Raw genomic sequence first — 18,513 nt, forward strand, 5'->3', positions numbered from 1 at the left:
TTTGTATTTTTACTATTTAAAGTAAGTTTTAGCTTTAAATATATTTTGATTATATTCTTCCCTTCTCCTAAGTTCTTCCATATCTTTACTTCGTCCATTCCTATACAATGTCAATTTATTTTTCAAATAGATAAAAACCAAATATAACAAGCACACATATACCACACCAACGGATGACACATTGAAAAACATTATCTTTTATAGGACTGCGGGTTAATCATTGTTAGACTCAAATATAATTGCAAACTACAAAAATTAAAGTTATCTTCAAAGACTGACATTTGTAAAGCATTATTTTTCAGAAAAGTTATATAAATTTATTTTCTGTACAACTTTATGGGTACCTTCAAAGCCTTCTCAATTCCACTGAAAACTGTTTTGTAAAAATGGAATGAAAAAATTAGTGGCAGGGAACTGATAAGCATTTACAGTCAAGAAGACATTTCTCAATAAAATACTCAGGTTCAAATGCTTTTAGTGGTGGTAAATTTAATATGAACACTTACTTTAAAAGCATGCCATTGTCACTTATTAATGAAAATGGACTACTGATTATCGTATTTAACCTGTCAAGATACTATATTAAATAGTCCACTTTGCTATAGAAGAAACCTTATTTGGTACAATATAAGTATAAAAAGTACAGTAGTCTTTGTCTTATGAGTTACATTTTTTAAAGTATTTTTTGCTTTTGAGAAATGTTATAATTCTCATACCTTTTAAGCTTTATCATAAATGCTTCTTAAGAATACAATTTATGTAGACCTTTAATGCACTTTAGAGATGAGATAGCTTTCGTTCTTCTCTTAAAAAGTCAGTTCACTAAATTGAGAAGCATGTTTAATAATCTACTGCATATGACATCATGCAAAAGTCTTTATCCCTAATTTTGAGCAATAAGTTCATTTCAGACAGCAGAGGACAAGATTATTATAGACAAAGAATTCCTGAAACCCTTAAAACATCTGATCTCTAGCCTAAATATGGGTTTATTTCTCTCTTTTTTATATTAATAGAAATAATGGATGACTGTTCAACCAACTGCAATGGAAATGGAGAGTGTATCTCTGGACATTGTCATTGCTTCCCAGGATTTCTTGGACCTGACTGTGCTAGAGGTAATGTTGTGCTGTGATTCTTACTGTTTTAGAGCAGGGGTTCTCAACCTCCCTAATGCTGCAACCCTTTGACACAGTACTTCATATTGTGTGCTACATTCTAACTGTAATTTTGCTACTGTTATGGATTGCAATTTAAATATTTGATATGTGACCCCCCATGGGGTCATGCCCCACAGGTTAAAAAACACTGTTTTAGAGACCCATTATTGAAGAACTCATCGTTGTTGTAGTAATAATGGCCATAGCAACAAAAGCACTGGCAGTGCTCTCCCAACAATTGTCACCAAAATCTGAGCACTTAGTATGCCAGCTGCATTCTAAACACTTCTCATCGCCTCTTTTAATTCCTCTTTCCTACAATAGTCCTATGAAGTAGGTCCGCTATTAGCCCTATTCGATGAGCAAAGAAAGAACCTCAGAAGGAATAGTTAAGGACGTAGGTAAGATTAAGTACCAGCTGAGATTTGAACCTAGATCATCTGAGCCAACTACAGTGTACTGCTTATATTTCTTTTATAAAGCAATTCATAACAGTCTGAGTATAAAAGGAAAAGTTAGTATTTGATAATACCATCATAACTGAAGTAGTGATGAATCACTAAATGGATATGTAGTTTATAAAGAAAGAAATGAAAATTCAAAAGTTAAACTTAGCAATCTTTATTGTTTCATGTGCTTGCACATAGTTTAATTAATTCTTGAAAAGCCTTAGATAAATTGGACCATGCATTCCTCTAGAATTGGAGTTATCATTTTGCACACGCTTCCTTTTCATTTTCAGTGTAGTCTTAAAGTTTCTGGTCTGCTTGGTTAATCTCGGGTTTCTTCGGGGGAAAAAAATCCTCTGTTCATTTAGATTAAATTCCATTCAATAGAGAATTCTAAAGCAGTTGCTAGGTTCCCTGCACCATAACAGATCTTGTGAAATGGAGGAGAAGGGTTTTGTATTTTAAAAGACATATAAGAAAAACAGAAGATGTGAGCACTGCCGTCAAAACCTCATGGATTTAAAGTGAACACACACAGGGACACAGCAGAATAGGTGTTCTAGTAAAAAGTCTGTTGAAGATCTTCTCTACGTATCTGTTTGTACAGCCTTTATAAGACCTTTTCATGTGAATAGCACCCTATTTATTAGATTTTAATGCACATTTTGCTTTCCAAAAATAGTATACATGTATTTGAGGAAATAAAAAAACATTTAAGAGAGAAAACCCTTAGTTTAAAATAGTAGCAGTGATAATAGTTTGAAGTTGTAATAAGATCAAAAACAAGTATTTTTCCTCCACTTTGGAAATCTTCGTAATTTGTCTTTACCCCACTTCGATAGAAGGAAAATTCTGCTTGTAATCATTATCATAAGCCTATTTAATAAAGAATAAGACAAAAATTATTACCTTTGCCAGAAATAATATACTAGAGCCAGAATAGGATTATTCTTGTGAGATTTTTGAAAGGATTGTAACAACAAGTTTATTTGCCAACCTTTAGATTCGTGCCCAGTGCTGTGTGGAGGCAATGGGGAGTATGAGAAAGGCCACTGCGTCTGCAGGAATGGCTGGAAAGGACCTGAGTGTGATGTTCCAGAAGAACAATGCATCGACCCAACGTGCTTTGGCCACGGCACCTGCATCATGGGAGTCTGCATCTGTGTTCCCGGATACAAAGGAGAAATATGTGAAGAAGGTCAGAGCCCCATTTCAATATATTGCTTCAGGCTATTCTCTCGCTGGATTGTCCACAGTGTCATTCTGTAATACTAGTAGAGAGACAAGCCCTCTTTTTTGCAAACAGTAGATGTTCGACATGCCCTTGGAACACACAGCAAAGGTTTGAGGTCAGGGAAGCTCAAGTCTCTTCTGGAAGCCTCACAGAATACATGCGACTGTTTCTATGACACCTGCAAAGTGGTAATGCAAAAGTGGTATCTTTTCTCCTAATTTCTAATACTGTTTTCTAACGTGAGAAATTCCATATTGATTATGTTAGGTGCTAATTCATATATTTTCACTAATACAGAGTGCATTATACTGCATAATGAAGCATTGCATTTAAAGAATGACATAAAAATAATGATGTAAACACATTTGGAGCCATCTTGCAAATGTTTTCTTTGGATGTGATTTGTAATTATCACTATTATTTATCTATTCTTACATACCTCATGCTGAAACTTGACCTCAATGCCTAAACCATCAGGCTTACCACTAATGAGTTCAGAGAAGAGTCTTTGTATTAAATTCACCCCAAAGGAGTCTTTAGAAAACAATATTTTGAGATGGCTATAGTTTTATCACTTAAACAGACATATTGGAAAATAAGTTTACTAGTAATCAGACCATTTTCATGCCACATTTTCAAATAAGACTGATTTCAGAAATATTATTAAACCATTACCATGGGAGATGATCTCATCACAACTGTTATTCAGGAAAGGGGCTGCTGAAAATGCACTGTAATTGCTTTTTAAAGATCGCTCATTATGACTATTACACAGCATTCTAAAGGGTTTAATCTCATTCTGCTCCATGAACAAGCAAGATTTTAGCTTTCCACCTCCCATCAGTGGCAGTAGTATAGGGGTGTAAAGACTTTGTTCCAGTGAATTCCTGTACAAGGCACTGGACTTCCTAAGACATCTTAAAATACATTTTTATGATAATCATGCTATCACTATATGTAAGTATAGAGTCGGATGCTGTATAGAATCAGACACGGTTAACAGTGAGTGATATCTAACACATCTATAATTTGACATGAAAATCATGTAACCCAATTCATTAGACTATCCTGATTTGAATTTCATACGCAGCTGAAAAGGAGTTTAGCTTAAATTAGCCTTTTACTTGGTCTCTACGGAAATATGTAAAACAGCCAAAATAATATGGAATAATGCTTATCATATTTAATGGCATAAGCTTCACAAATACAGTAGAAAAATTTCAATTCTTAGATCACATATGAAGAATGTATAAGCTGAATCAGGCTATGGATAGATTTTGTTTACAGACATAATGTGGTCATTGTTTCTATTGACTGATTTAGTTGCTAACTTTTCAAAATAGAGAAGGGTCACATTGAAGATCCCCATTCTTGCTTCTCTTGAATACTAGAGCGTCTGGAGACTAGGCCCACAATATCTGGAGCTAAGTAGCAGCAGTTCCTTTTATTTTTATTTATTTATTTTTATTGAGGAAAAAAAATTTCTGCCTCCTCCCAGCCTCCCACTCCTCCCCCCTCCCCCCACTCCTCTCCCCCTCCCCCCACTCCTCTCCCCCTCCCCCCACTCCTCTCCCCCTCCCTCTCCAGTCTGAAGAGCAGTCAGGGTTCCCTGCCCTGTGGAAAGTCCAAAGTCCTCCCCCCTCCATCCTGGTCTAAGAAGGAGAACATCCAAACTGGCTAGGCTCCCACAAAGCCAGAACATGAAGTAGGATCAAAACCCAGTGCCATTGTCCTTGGCTTCTCAGCAGCCCTCATTGTCCGCCATATACAGAGAGTCCGGTTTTATCCCATGCCTTTTCAGTCACAGTCCAGCTGGCCTTGGTGAGCTCCAATAGATCAGCCCCACTGTCTCCGTGGGTGGGCACACCCCTCTTGGTCCTGACTTCTTTGCTCATGTTCTCCCTCCTTCTGTTCCTCATAGGGACTTTGGGAGCTCAGTCCAGTGATCCAGTGTGGGTCTCTGTCTCTATCTCCATCCATCGCCAGATGAAGGTTCTATGGTGATATGCAAAATATTCATCAGTATGGCTATAGGATAGGATCATTTCAGGTTCCCTATCCTCAGCTGCCCCAGGAACTAACTGGGGACCTCGCCTTGGGCACCTGGAAGCCCCTCTAGGTCCAAGTCTCTTGCCAAACCTAAGATGGCTCCCTTAATTAAGATATGTGCTTCCCTGCTCCCCTATCCAACCTTCCTTTATTCCAGTCATCCCGTTGCCCCAAGTTCTCCCCATCCTACCCTTCTCACTTTTCTCTCCCCATCTCCCCTTACCCCCCTCCCACCCCACCCTTAAGATCCCGATTTTTGCCTGGCAATCTTGTCTACTTCCCATACCCAGGAGGATAGCTATATGAGAGAACACATGGTTTCACAGTTTGCTCCCAATCAGCAACGTACTTACAAACACCTCATTTCCTCTACCCTTGCCATCTCTAGGCCTATGGTTTCATTCCTCTGATTTAAGTATGACTTTTATGATGTAAACATCTTTAGAACAAGAATTTCTAGTCATGAAGAAAGAAAGTGATAGCAATTAACCCAGAGAGTGAGCTTTGTTAGGAGAGAAATCCTCCCTGGAAACCATGTGGAGCTGTGACTGGGCATTTTTGTAGGAAAGAGCATCATGAGAACCTTGAGAGGGATAGCTTGACATGAAAGAATAAGAAACACAGCTGTTATGTACACCATTCTGTGTGGTGGGGACCTACAAACAAAGAGTGCCTTCAGAAATCCTCTGAAAAAAAAATCTGAATTTTACAGCTTTCCAGAGTTTACAACATAAAATTTAGCTGAGCCTAGCCTGTGTGACAAGAAACATGGAGAAACTAGCTATGTAGGACTATAAACTATTATTGCAATGACAAGGGGGAGGAGCTGGGTTTGTTTCTTCCCTTACCTTGGTCAAGGTATGCAAGTTCTAACTTTCTGCTGCAAAGGATGTGGCCTGATTTCTGGACGAGGAAGGCACCTTAACAAACATGAATTGAATGTAGCAAATCTCTTTTAAAAGTCAGAATAAATTAATGGCATTTTGTTTATTATTTATTATTCTTGTATTTTGCCATAACTAGTCTTCTAAAATAACCAAATAGTCCTTCTACAAATAGTCTATACCTTAGACTTTACCTCTTATGCCAAATCATGAAACAAATTAGATATACATTTAGATATTTTATTTGGTGATTATCTCAATTATCAGAAGATTGTTTTAATGACCTTCAGATTATGGGGGTAATTATGATAACAATAACAATTATAACAGTCCTAATGATAGAACTTTCGTGGTAACAATTTACACCCGAAGAGTAAGATTTGCAAATTAATGGAGGTTGTATCAATGTATCGCCACTGTTGTAAAAACATTTCAAAGCATAATTAACACTAGGACAAAGTATTATAGCATTATTTATATAGAAAGAGAAATAATGTAGAATTCAACCTTCGCATCCAACATGGAATAGTCAGGGGAAAGCACAAGACAACCTTCTACATGGCAAACATTTTTAGACTCACGGAATCAAAGACAAATAGAATTACATTTTTCTAAGGTGATGTCACAGTGCCTGATAGAAGGAGGCAGAAAGAAACAAATTTTTAAAATTCAATTAAAAATGCTGCATTTTTGGTTCCTCTGAAGAATCAATGTGAGGTCGCAATAAGTTTATGTAAATTTTATTATTTCATATAACAGCAGTCACTTCATCAAATGGCTTGTCATCCAAATTAAAAACTATATAAATACTCCTAGACACATTAAGTACAACTTTGATTCTAATTTGAGAAAGGATAAAGAATGGTTTATCAAAACACTCTCAGGCATTTTTTTAAAAGCTGAGAAATTCCTACTGAGTGTCCATACAGGTCCACCCACTTATTTGTGTGGGGGTATCACATACTGTTCAGAATTGCATGAAGCATACGTGTGATTTTCTTCTTCCAAATTTAGGTTGCAACCTTTATCATACCCTACCATATTTTTAAGTGTTAATAATCTTCTGTTTTAAACACAATGTTTGCATGAGTCATGGTATTGCCTAATTAAAGCAACATTAGTGATACAATACTAGGAAATCAATATATCTCGGTTCCATTATCCAGCACCTGTTCTCTACCAGCCTTCCCTCTCACCCCTACCTTTTTTCTTTTGTTTCTGGTATTCAGAGGACTGCTTAGACCCAATGTGCTCCGGTCATGGCATCTGTGTTAAAGGAGAATGTCACTGTTCTACTGGCTGGGGAGGAGTCAACTGTGAAACGCCACTTCCTATCTGCCAAGAGCAGTGCTCGGGACATGGAACTTTTCTTCTGGACACTGGAATTTGCAGCTGTGATCCCAAGTGGACAGGACCTGACTGTTCTACAGGTACATTGGGTTTATCTCTCTCTGTCTCTCTCATCTATTTGAAAAGTCTAACCGATCATTTTTTTAAGGCACCTCATTTCAAGATCTGGAGTGTATGACTTCAATAGTCACAGTAAGTTTCCAGGTATTTGCTATTCAGTATTTTACTATCATTTATTTCCACTGTTTCAACAGTATAATTCTCTGTGATAGGTACTTATGGTGTATCCTTTGTTCCCTTTTTGTGTTCTCCTACAGTTATTTCAATAGTTTTCAAATTTCATACAACTTGTCCCTTGTAGATTCTTTTAAATATCTAACTCCACAAACTCAGTCATCATTTCAACTGAGAAACTCATCACATAAAAACATAACAACACTACTCTACCCTATTTAATATATAACCATATTATTTCTACAACATTGTTTCTTTTCCCTGTTCCTTATCAAACCATATTTTATAGTTGTCTCCTGTCTATAGATAAGCTCCTTATCAAAGAATTACCACAAACTATTAAAACTTCCTGCTAACTAGTTCTGCTTAATGAGTCAGTCTTTCCCTCTGCTTGCATAATCTGTAGGATCTACTTATCCAAAGTGCATTAAATGCCCCTACTTTTCCATGGCTTTTGTTCATCATAAAATGTTATTAACTTTCAATCTAGAAAAATCCAACCTACCCACCAAAACCAACTACAACTTTATTCATTGTAAAATCTTTTTTATTCAAGGTAAAATCTTTTTTGACTAGAGCACTCTGAATCCTATGAAATCCATCCCATATGCATTGCTAGTGAGCACAGAAGCCCTTGTGATTTAGGCATTTGGACACATGGCTGGTGTTTTTCTCCTCAACTACAAGCAATGAAAGAAATTAGTCATTCTTTATATTTCCTGTCTTCAGATAAGAGTCTTATTAAATGAATAAGCTAATCAATGACAGCTCTTGGAAAGCTTCTGCCTGTGAATTTTGTGGAGGATGTAAAATGGCATATGGTGAGCAGGAAATTTCAGTACACTGTGGGATTTCGCTACCAGTGAGTTAGCATATGAACTAAAGTCTGTGATTATACACTAAGGAAACATGAGGATTCCTCTGTTAAGATAAATAATTCTAACATAACTTTTAACCACAATTATAACCACATTTCGCTGAAATTTTATTTTCTCACATTGAAATAATACGGAAAATAGGAGTGAATTTTAAAGTGCCGGAAAATGAGAGCCCAATGTGGTGATGTATGCCTGAAACCCGAGCTCTTAGAAGACTGAGGAAGGTGGGTCCTAATTACAAGACCAGCATGGGCTTAGCGACTTTTAGGCTAGTCTGGCTATAAAGTGTCTCAAAGAAGCAGGGGGAAAGATTAAAATGATATTTAACTGTCACTAAGTGCAGTTCTTAAAATCTATTCATTTATGGATTACAAAATACACATTAGCATCTATGTGCTGGGCATTATTGTTGGAGTCAGGGTATTGAGGTGTCCAAAATGGATGTCATCTTTGCAGAAATGGATATTATTACAGTCCAGTAGGAAAGAAACATTTACAACATTAGAAAGGAATGACAGAATCAAAGTGACTAGACTTATGGAGATGTATCATAATAATAAAGCCTGATTATTAACTTATTTTCAACATATAACTGAACACCTTTCATAATTCCACATGCCAGATGTAATATTATGAGCTGCTGTTCCAATTTTAATATAATATGATGCTAATATTCTTATTGTAGGAAACACGTAATGATTTGTATTGTCTCTATCCTAAATGTTGCACATGTTTCAATTCAATTCACTGTAAGTACAATCATTGTGTCTACTTTAAAGCTGAAGAAACTGAGGCACAGATTCAGGCTCTAGCTTACCGAAATCACTAGTATCACACATGTTGAGCTAGGTGTTTGACCTTGAACAGTCCATGCACTTAATCACAACCATCTAAGAGTCCATTACCTGCTTTATCATATACAAAAAGCGTTACTACTAGACCGTATCCAGGGCCATGCAGCACAGAATAGGAAGCATAAGCATGTTATTTCCCTAAAATGAGGGACAGCATTAAAGAAAGCCTCATACTTGAATTTATGCTGGAAAAATGGTGAATGTTTATGGAGTGCACAAGGAAAAGCCAGGTTTTAAAGGGGGAAGATATGAATCTAAACGACACACCTGGTGGACATTAGGTTAGTTACAGTCCAGGAATGCTAAAGGAGATAAAACTGTCACCAATGAGAAGAGCACTGAGCCAGAACATAAAGAATTTTATTTACACAGCATGCTCAGGAATTTTCATTTCCTCATGATCCAATAGGAGTGCACCGAGTGGTTGGAAAGAAACTGCACAGAACATCACTGCTTTACCATGATAGGATCCTTAATATCAAGTCAATGCTTTTATTCTAGAATTGGAGATGTGGCTCTGGGTTCAATACTCAGAAGCACAATGAAATCAACAAGAAATGAGAAAAAGTATTTGTTTGTTTATATAGAACTTGTTAACGTGAATTGAGTATAAAGAATGATTCTGTATCTAATATTTGTTCCCTTGGACCTCATATATCCCACTCATGTTCTTCATGATTCCTCACAATTAGATAAACTTCCTCCTAATACACCACTAATATCAGTGCCAGGAATTAAAATATTTCTATTTCAAAGGAATCAATATCAAATTCAATATATAGTCTCTCCTTCTGGTCTTACCTGCTGTATTAGTTACTTTTTGTTGCTGTGATGAAACACTATAAAACAAAGACAATTTAAGAAAAAGACAGTTTATTTGGGCTTATGGTTCCATGGGGATAAGATTCTGGCAAGAGATCAGAGTCCCACAACAAGCTGTAGGCATAGCAGCAGGAGCACCAAGCTGAAAGCTCACATCTTCAGTCACAGGCAAAGAACAAAGAGTATAAACAGGAAGTAGGTAAGTTTTTTTTTCTTAAACTCTGCTTCCAGTGACATACTTCCTTCAGCCAGGCTATACTCCAAAATTTTCCTATACAGCCATCAGTTGTGAACCAGAGAGTGTTCAAATGCTCAAGACTGTGGGGACACATCAGTTATCCAAACTACCTTGCCTGCATTCCCTAAAATGCAATGCCATGTTCCAGTCCTACAGGCAAAGAAGAAAATTACATGAGAGAAAAGGCTTGTAACAAAGGGGACTTAAGGGGAAAAAAAAAGACTTTGGCTTACATCTTGAGGTTGCCTTCCATCATGGCAGAGAAGATTTGGTGGCAGCAATATGAGATGGGTCAGCAGTCAGGAGTGTTGTAGACTATGATTTTAAGGTGTGTGACTTTTTATGCTGCATTTGTTAAACTCTGTAAAGCTGTAATTCTTTGCCTATCTAAAACACCTCATGATTCTAATAAAGAGCTGTATGGCCAAGAAAAAAAGAGGAGGACATCGGGGGCCAGCCACTCAGCCAGCCACGGAGTAAGAGTGAAAATAAGATATACAGAAAAAAAGAAAAAAATCCCAGAGGCAAAAGGTAGTCTGGATTATTTAAAGTTAAGAAATACTGGCAAGAAATAATCCAAGCTAAGGTAGGGCTAAGAATAAACCTTCATGTGTGATTTATTTGGGAGCTGGGTGGTGGGCCCCTCAAAAAGCCAAAAGAGTAAAACATCAAACTACACAGGAGAAAGTAGAATGCTGAAATTCAGTTCACCTTCTTTTTTTTTTTTTTAGTCTAGGACTCCAAACAGTAAAAACATGGTGCCACCCCCACATTCAGGGTCAGTCAGTCTTCCCTGTTCAGATCAACCTTTCTAGAAGGACCATCATAGACATGCCCAAAGTATGTTTCCTTCTAAATGCAGTCAAGTTGATGATGAAGATTAACCTGCACAAGGTGTTCAAGGAGGGTACTGTCATGACCACATCTGAAGGAATATAATTATATGAAAAAAGAAGAACATAGGTGATATGGGTTGTGAAACTTGGTAACCATATGTGTTAACCCACACTATAACTCCCAGAGAAAAAAAGATGATTGGCATTAAACCAAGAGCAGTCTGGACTATTTAGGGAATTCAAAACCAGCTAGGATTGCAGTGTGAGACTCTGTCTCAAAAATAATAGAACTTAAAAACTATATGATTATAAATGGAGACTGGTGTTTTACTCATTATGATTTGCACATTATTAACATGCTACATAAATGGTAACACCACTAAATTCGGTAGGTTTTCACCTACTAAAGAATTTTTATTAATGCTGTGCTATTTGCTATGGTCTGGGGATATGCCAACAAGTGAATAAAGATTCCTGTACTGCAGTCTGGAATGGCAAGACAGATGACAAACAGTGACCAAGAAAGATATGGAGATGTTTTCTTCATGAGGAAACTGATCACCAGAAACAACAAGTAACTGCCCCAAGGTCATAGTTCTGGCAAGTTTCAAACTTATAAGTAGAAACCAGAGCTACTAATATCATGCTTCATATGGTGTTTTTATTTTCAGCCTCATACCACCAATCTACCCAAATAAGACAGCAGTTAGGCAAAGAGACAGAGCTTGAGTAAGTCAGCTTACTGAAAAACAGAAGAAGAGCATTAAACACCAAGTGTGTGAGTGGAATATTTCTGTCCAGAAAACCTGAACCAATGTCACATTCATTCAGTTCAGACCCAATAACCAAACCTCACTAGAAGCATCTCACACTCACACAAACACAAGGGTGGATAGATATGATCCTAAATTCAATAGCCTCTCAAGCAAAAGGTTGCCTAATAAAACGACTAAATTGAAAAATAGAGAAAGAAAATGTTTGCCAAATCTCTAGTGTCATGGTAGGAATAGTCCTTCTGTGATTTTGGAACTCTATAAAGGTTGTTCCCAAAGAGCATATTTAACCATGGAGATGATCTCACTGTGCAGACTTTTAATTGAGAGTTCTCAGTACAGGAAGCAATTTAGCATCTGATTCTGATAATGGATCGTGTCATTTCAAAGGTGGATATGCTCTTTGCCATTGATCATCTTTCTTTTCCAAGTACATGAAGCTGCTTAGCTGTTAGCATGTTAACTATGCTGCTTTGATGTCAAGGGGACTGTAGCAAATCATCTGCTGATCATTTTTAGTCTATTTTTCTACCTACAGTATTGTTTGCTGCCTTAAATTGATACTTGACATGGACTTTTTTAGCTTGATAGTCTCATGACACTTCACAAAAGGTTAACTCATTAGTCTTTAAAATACCTCAAGAGGAATATAATAGAAGCTTGTTATATCGTGGGTTAGATTTGGATATACCACAGGTCAAATTGTGCTCTCTTAAAACATAACTCTTTGCTGTAAAATCTCAGTAATACATTTAGCCTGTTGTAAGGGTATTGGCCCTGGCCTCTGAGATCAGCATTGTAAAATGCATCTACTATATTTCTTTGGTAAAATCTGACTTCTGGACACAGTCTCTTAGGGGAGCATAAAAGTAGGATGTAGAGTTCTGTATCTTTTTTTATTAATGAAATTGATCTGAGCCACTCTATCTTTACTCACAAATAATAGATAACACATTTTATGGAAGTGAGCCTTTATATGAAGAGGGCAGCTCTTACCCTTGCTTTGCTACAATTACCCTTGTAATAGGTATGTCATATAAGTAGATTAATTATCTAGAAATATATAGAGTGATAACAGTTAAGGTATTTCTGAACATACTATTTTTTTTATAAAAATTGCAGTATTATCATCATGTGTCTCATCCAAAGAGGGTGTTAGATCCTAAAGATATCAGATGACTTTGTTAAGGAGATATATATTTTAAAACTATCCTTTGACATGTGTCCCTCTTTCCATTAGAGAGATGGTAGTGTTGATGTAGTTGTGGATGTAGTTGTCTGTGTATATGAATATATTCACAGCATGGTGACTTTGAGTAATACACTTAATTTACTTGTGTCTCAACTGCCTCATGTGTGAAATGGTAGATTAGCCAAAAGGCCCTTGAGGCCTTTTCTAATACTGAAATCTATGATTCTTGATCCTGACTATTAGACTATTGACATCAATTATAAATCGTTTATGGATATAGTCCATTAACTCTCTTAACTCTCATAATGTTGGTGGTGAGACTATATTAAGTGAAAATAGTTCAGAGTAAAAGAACAGTCTCATACTCTGACATAGAGAAGATGCTTTTAAACATTCACATCTGCACAAGACAATGCACACTCACAGAAATGTGTTTATATTTACATACGTATATATTCTTTTCATTATAGCAATGTTTTACTGTGTTTTTAAGTATTCTCTAATGGATAGTTATATGAATCAACTAATAAAACAGATAATTAGCAGAGAAAGTCATAAGGGATTCATATAATAATTGTTGCTGAGGAAACTTTCCTTGACTGTGCAAGCAACATATGCTTCAAAACATTGACAGTTTCTCCTTTTATTGAAAATGCCAATGATGAAAAGATTTTCATCTGACTATCTCCAGGACATACAACACATCACTTCACTTCCTGCAATTTACAAGAATTGATTAGACCTTTTAAAAGTGAGTCATGCATACACAGAATTTTCCTTCTAATATTATAGCTAAAACAGGGTCATAGATACCATTTGACAAAGAAGCTTTATTAAAAATGTAATGCACATTCTATGAGGTTGACATATAGCCATTCATCATGCTGCTGAAGAGAAAAATCCATTCACATATAAGCTAACTAGGATATAGTATTTTCAATAAAAAGAAATCAGTAAAGTAAGCAGAAGAGAAACCTAAGATTGCAAATACAAGAATGGACATGGTGTTTTTAACAGTAAAAAGACAAAAAGACTTCTAATTAAATCATGGCAGCTTATTTAACATGATGCTCAAGGTATAACACCTATATGGAAATTTATTTTAAATCAGTTTTATACTCACTGAAAACAGCAGACAAACTTGGAGGTGATTCTGATAATATTAATTAGAATTCTTAAAAACCTATGCTTGTGACATTGTAGAATTAACTAAAGTCAGGTCAAAACATTAGCACTAGATTATTGAAATAAGAGAAGTTCATTGGTGACACTAGAAATGCAAATGTAAAGCATCTTTAAAAGCATCCCAAGCCAAATTAAGTGTGTGAAACTGCATGTGCAGAAATATCTTTGGGAGGTAGATATGAAATAGGAAAATATCACACTATTATAATGATTTCCTAGCAACACATCCTACTCAGACTCACCCCCAAGCCATTTTTTTGCTCAAGCGAAAATCGAAACTGATCCCAAAAATATTCTCCAATTTTAAATTTTCTAATTTATTCAAAAGATACAAGAAAAGTACCATAATATTGTACACACAAATATATATGTGTGATTTAAAGTACATTAAATATCTGATATTTAAAATCACACTTTTTTATTTTGTTCTGAGACCATGAAAAAAGCACACCTGTTATGCCATCATTAGCAGACAGCAATGCAAAAATACAATGAAACGTTGACAATTTGACAAGTCTAAACTGAGAGGTAAATTTCCAGAGGCCTCTGTAAATCTGAGATAATTCTACTATTTCAGGACATTATAACTTGAAATTTTGTTTTTCAACCAAGGGACTCTTAAAGCATTTATGAAGCTAGGAAAATGAAGTTTTGCATCAGTATGAGAATGCATGCTTATTTGTATGGTTAAAGCATAGTTTTAAAGAGATTCATTGGGATAGTCTGACAGTTACATCAAAAGCAAGCAAGCAGAATTTGATTTTCACTGCTGGGTGCATTCTTCTCCTATACTCAATTATTCTCAATTCTGTGTTCATTTACTATTTGCCATATGTTTCATTTCATATTTAACTATATGAAATAAAAATAGACGTAGAAAGAGATAAATGTAAAGGTGTGTCTGTTCTTTTGTGTAAGGTCCTATGAAGAACATAGTCACTGCACACTCACCTTCACAGTTTACCCTGTAGTCATAGTAGTTCTCTCAAAGGAGAGACAGAAACACATAGAAAGGTTTGATGGTTTGATAGTGAAATAGCTGAGATAGACACAAAAAGGTAGGATTCAACTGGGCAAAATCAAATACAAGGTCATGGAAGTGGACTAGAGCACATTATCCCAATCCTACATATAAAATCAGGTGGTTAGAGATGAAACTGTTTATCCCATGGGTTCTAGTTTGCTTTATAATGCTATGATAAATACCATGACCAAAGTTACATAGAGAAGAAATGCTTATGAGTCTCCATCATATTGCACCATGAAGGGAAATCAGGGCAGGTACTCTAGACACGAATCTAGAGACAGGAACTAAAGCAGAGGTCATGGAGGAGTGCTAACTTGCTTTTATGACCCACTCGGCTTACATTTTTATACAACCAGGACTACATACCCAGTGGTGGCACCATCCACACTTGGCTGGGCCCTCTTACATAAATTGGTAATTAATTATTAGCCTACAAGTCAATTTGATAAAGAAGTTTTCTCAATTGACATTCCCTTTTGTCATATGACTCCAGTTTGAGTCAAGTTGACAAACTAGCCAGTATACTATGTATGCCCACACCATAAGCTAAAATCATTTCTATAATTAAAGTAGCCTGCATTTAGAGGACCATTTTTCATTCAATCATATGACCACATTCATGATATTCAAATGAAGATTAAAGACTAAACATTGATTACTTCAAATATTTATAGTATGCTCAAGAGATCTGATTTATGTTCATGTTCCTCTGATTCACTGGAGAGAATGACAAAAGGATTTCATAGTACCTATATATACAAACAAAAATAGACTTGATAGATTATATTTATATATTTGTGAATAGACATTATATATAGATGATAGATATGTAGATAGATAGGTAGATGGATAGATAGATAGATAGATAGATAGATAGATAGATAGATAGATAGATAGATAGATAGATAGATAGATAGGTAGGTAGGTAGGTAGGTAGGTAGGTAGGTAGATAGATAGATAGATAGATAGATAGATAGATAGATAGATAGATACAAAAAATATCTTTTTTTTAATGTAAGAAGTAAAAAAAAAGAGGAACCCAAAAGATTCAAACTCAGCAACTCTTTGAGTAGCTTCTCGAGTCTACTACAAACAACTTCATTTGGCCTTGCTACTAAAACTGGTAACATTTTCTTACTTTTATATGATCCATGAACTATAAGCAAGGAGGAAAATAATTTCTTTTACTATGCATGCTTCAGAGTGGGTACCAATAGCAGAATTCATTCCCCAATGTCCTTTATTAACCATCTGTGTGGATTAGTTCTATCATTTTTATTTTTGCATATTCATGAATTACTGACCTTTTGACTCTAAAAGTCTAGTAAATAACATTTTTTGGCACTATCTTTTTAACCTTTATTTCCTAGTACTTGATAGTACCGCCAATTGGAATTTCACATTGATTCTCCTCTGTAGTCCTCATTCTGTTATTTCTTTCCAGTTTTCTATTACTTTTTCTTATCTGTGTTATTGCATGGATAATTTCTTCATGTTGGCTGTTTAGCTCATTAACTCTCTGTCTGTGGTTACTTTGCTGTTAAACCCTTCAATTGAATTTTCAGTTTCTGGGTGCCTTGGTTACTTTTCCACTGCTGTGAAGAGACACTATGACCAAGGTAACTTATAAAAGAAAGCATTTAATTGGAGTGCTCAGTTCCAAAAAGTTAGAGTCCACAAGCATTCTGATTAGACAACCATAAGGAAGAGAGAATTAACTAAAAATGGCAGGGGATTTTTGAAAACACAAAGACCACCCCCAGTTGGCATAACTTCTCCAAAAAAAAGCCACAGATAATCCTTTCCAAACAGTTCAACAACTAATAACCTATACAACAGAATCAATATTATCTACCATGAAATATCCTCAGCCATAGAAATTATTACAAAATTTTTCAATTTGACCTCTAGCAGACTCTTTGCACATGGCAAAAAGCAGCCATTTTAATTGTCAAAGTATGACAAGAATAGTTTCTAGTGTAGTTTTTAATATTGTTCCTCGATAAAATCTATTGAGCTGTAACTCCATTGTCCATATTCTCATAACTACTGTCTTCCAAGGTCCAATAGCGATGGCCCATTAAGCACTGCTGATGGCATTTAGACAAGTTTCTAGTACAAAGTTCCCAGATCTTCCATATTCTTCTCCCCCCCCCCTGGCAAATTAATGTGGTCAAGCATGTCACGTTAAAACTCCACTCCTAGTACTAACTTCCGTCTTAGTTACTTTCCTATGGCTATAACTAGACACTATAATCAAGAAAACATATAAAAGAAAGCATTTAATTAGGGTTCATAATTCCAAAACTAGAGTCCAAGACTATTGTGTTGGGGAATATGACAGCAGACAGGCAAGATTGCTAATGGAAAGTAGCTAAGATTTGTTTAGACAAGAGATACCTGTCACAGAAATGGCATAGGCTTTTTAAACCTCAAATTCTACCACTAGTGATACACTTTCTCCAATAAGGTAATACCCAATAATCAGTCCCAAATAATTCCACCAACTGGATAGCAAGGATTCAAATATATGAGCCTATGGGGTTTATTCTGATTCAAACCAACATACTCTGATTACTTTTTTATTTTCAATATTTATTCTTGAGAATTTCATACATGTACACAATGAAATACAATCATATCTGTATATACAATTATCTTACTACATAGCAATTCTACCAAGGCCGTGCCTTGAAAGAAGAGTGACTCTCCACTCCCCATACATTATCAGCAGCCAGTTGTTCTTTAGGTGTGAGTGGAAACTTATATCTTTCTGCCTCTACTATGACATTATTTGAAACTTGGAGATGGAGATAACATGTAATATAGATATCTGATTTTGAGCTGAGCACTCAATAGTCATTTATTCTCAGCTCTTTGACCAATTATGAATCACTTCATTGACTTCTACCCAGTGTAAAAAAAAAGCTTCTTTGACCAGTACTAAAAACATTGCATGTCTAGGGATATAAACATAGATATTTAGAAGGCACTATGGCCACATGCCTATTTTGCAAAATAGCAATACTGTCCTCTACCTGTAAGACATATACTTCCCCATCCATGGAATGTCAGTCATATTTATAGTATCAGAAATCATTTCCTTTCTGTGAATCAACCATAAAATCCAATCAGAAAGTTGTTGGTTACCCTATAATGGCCATGCCATTACTGCACCAGAGTATAGTCTTATATAGAGAGTGGTTATTGAAACAAATATATTCCATATTGGGAAAAATCATTGATTTCTTTTCTTTCCCACAGCTGTCATAGCACCTTCTGGAACTATGAAACATGACTAAGGGGGAAATTTCTCAGTCACTTTGAGATTAATTTTTCTATAACCTA

At 35.8% G+C, this 18,513-nt stretch overlaps 1 protein-coding gene across 1 annotated transcript in view; it reads left to right on the forward strand.

Moving 5' to 3' along the window:
- The window catches only part of Tenm1 (teneurin transmembrane protein 1), a 784,432-nt gene that overhangs the window by 537,401 nt on the left and 228,518 nt on the right, over positions 1 to 18,513 (forward strand). Inside the window, exons 11-13 of the mRNA XM_075956580.1 lie at positions 1,017 to 1,118; positions 2,613 to 2,807; positions 7,006 to 7,206. Of these exons, the coding sequence (XP_075812695.1) occupies positions 1,017 to 1,118; positions 2,613 to 2,807; positions 7,006 to 7,206 (498 nt within the window). The remainder of the gene's footprint in view (positions 1 to 1,016; positions 1,119 to 2,612; positions 2,808 to 7,005; positions 7,207 to 18,513) is intronic.

This window comes from Microtus pennsylvanicus, chromosome X (assembly GCF_037038515.1).
Source record: "Microtus pennsylvanicus isolate mMicPen1 chromosome X, mMicPen1.hap1, whole genome shotgun sequence".
NCBI classification, from domain to species: domain Eukaryota; kingdom Metazoa; phylum Chordata; class Mammalia; order Rodentia; family Cricetidae; genus Microtus; species Microtus pennsylvanicus.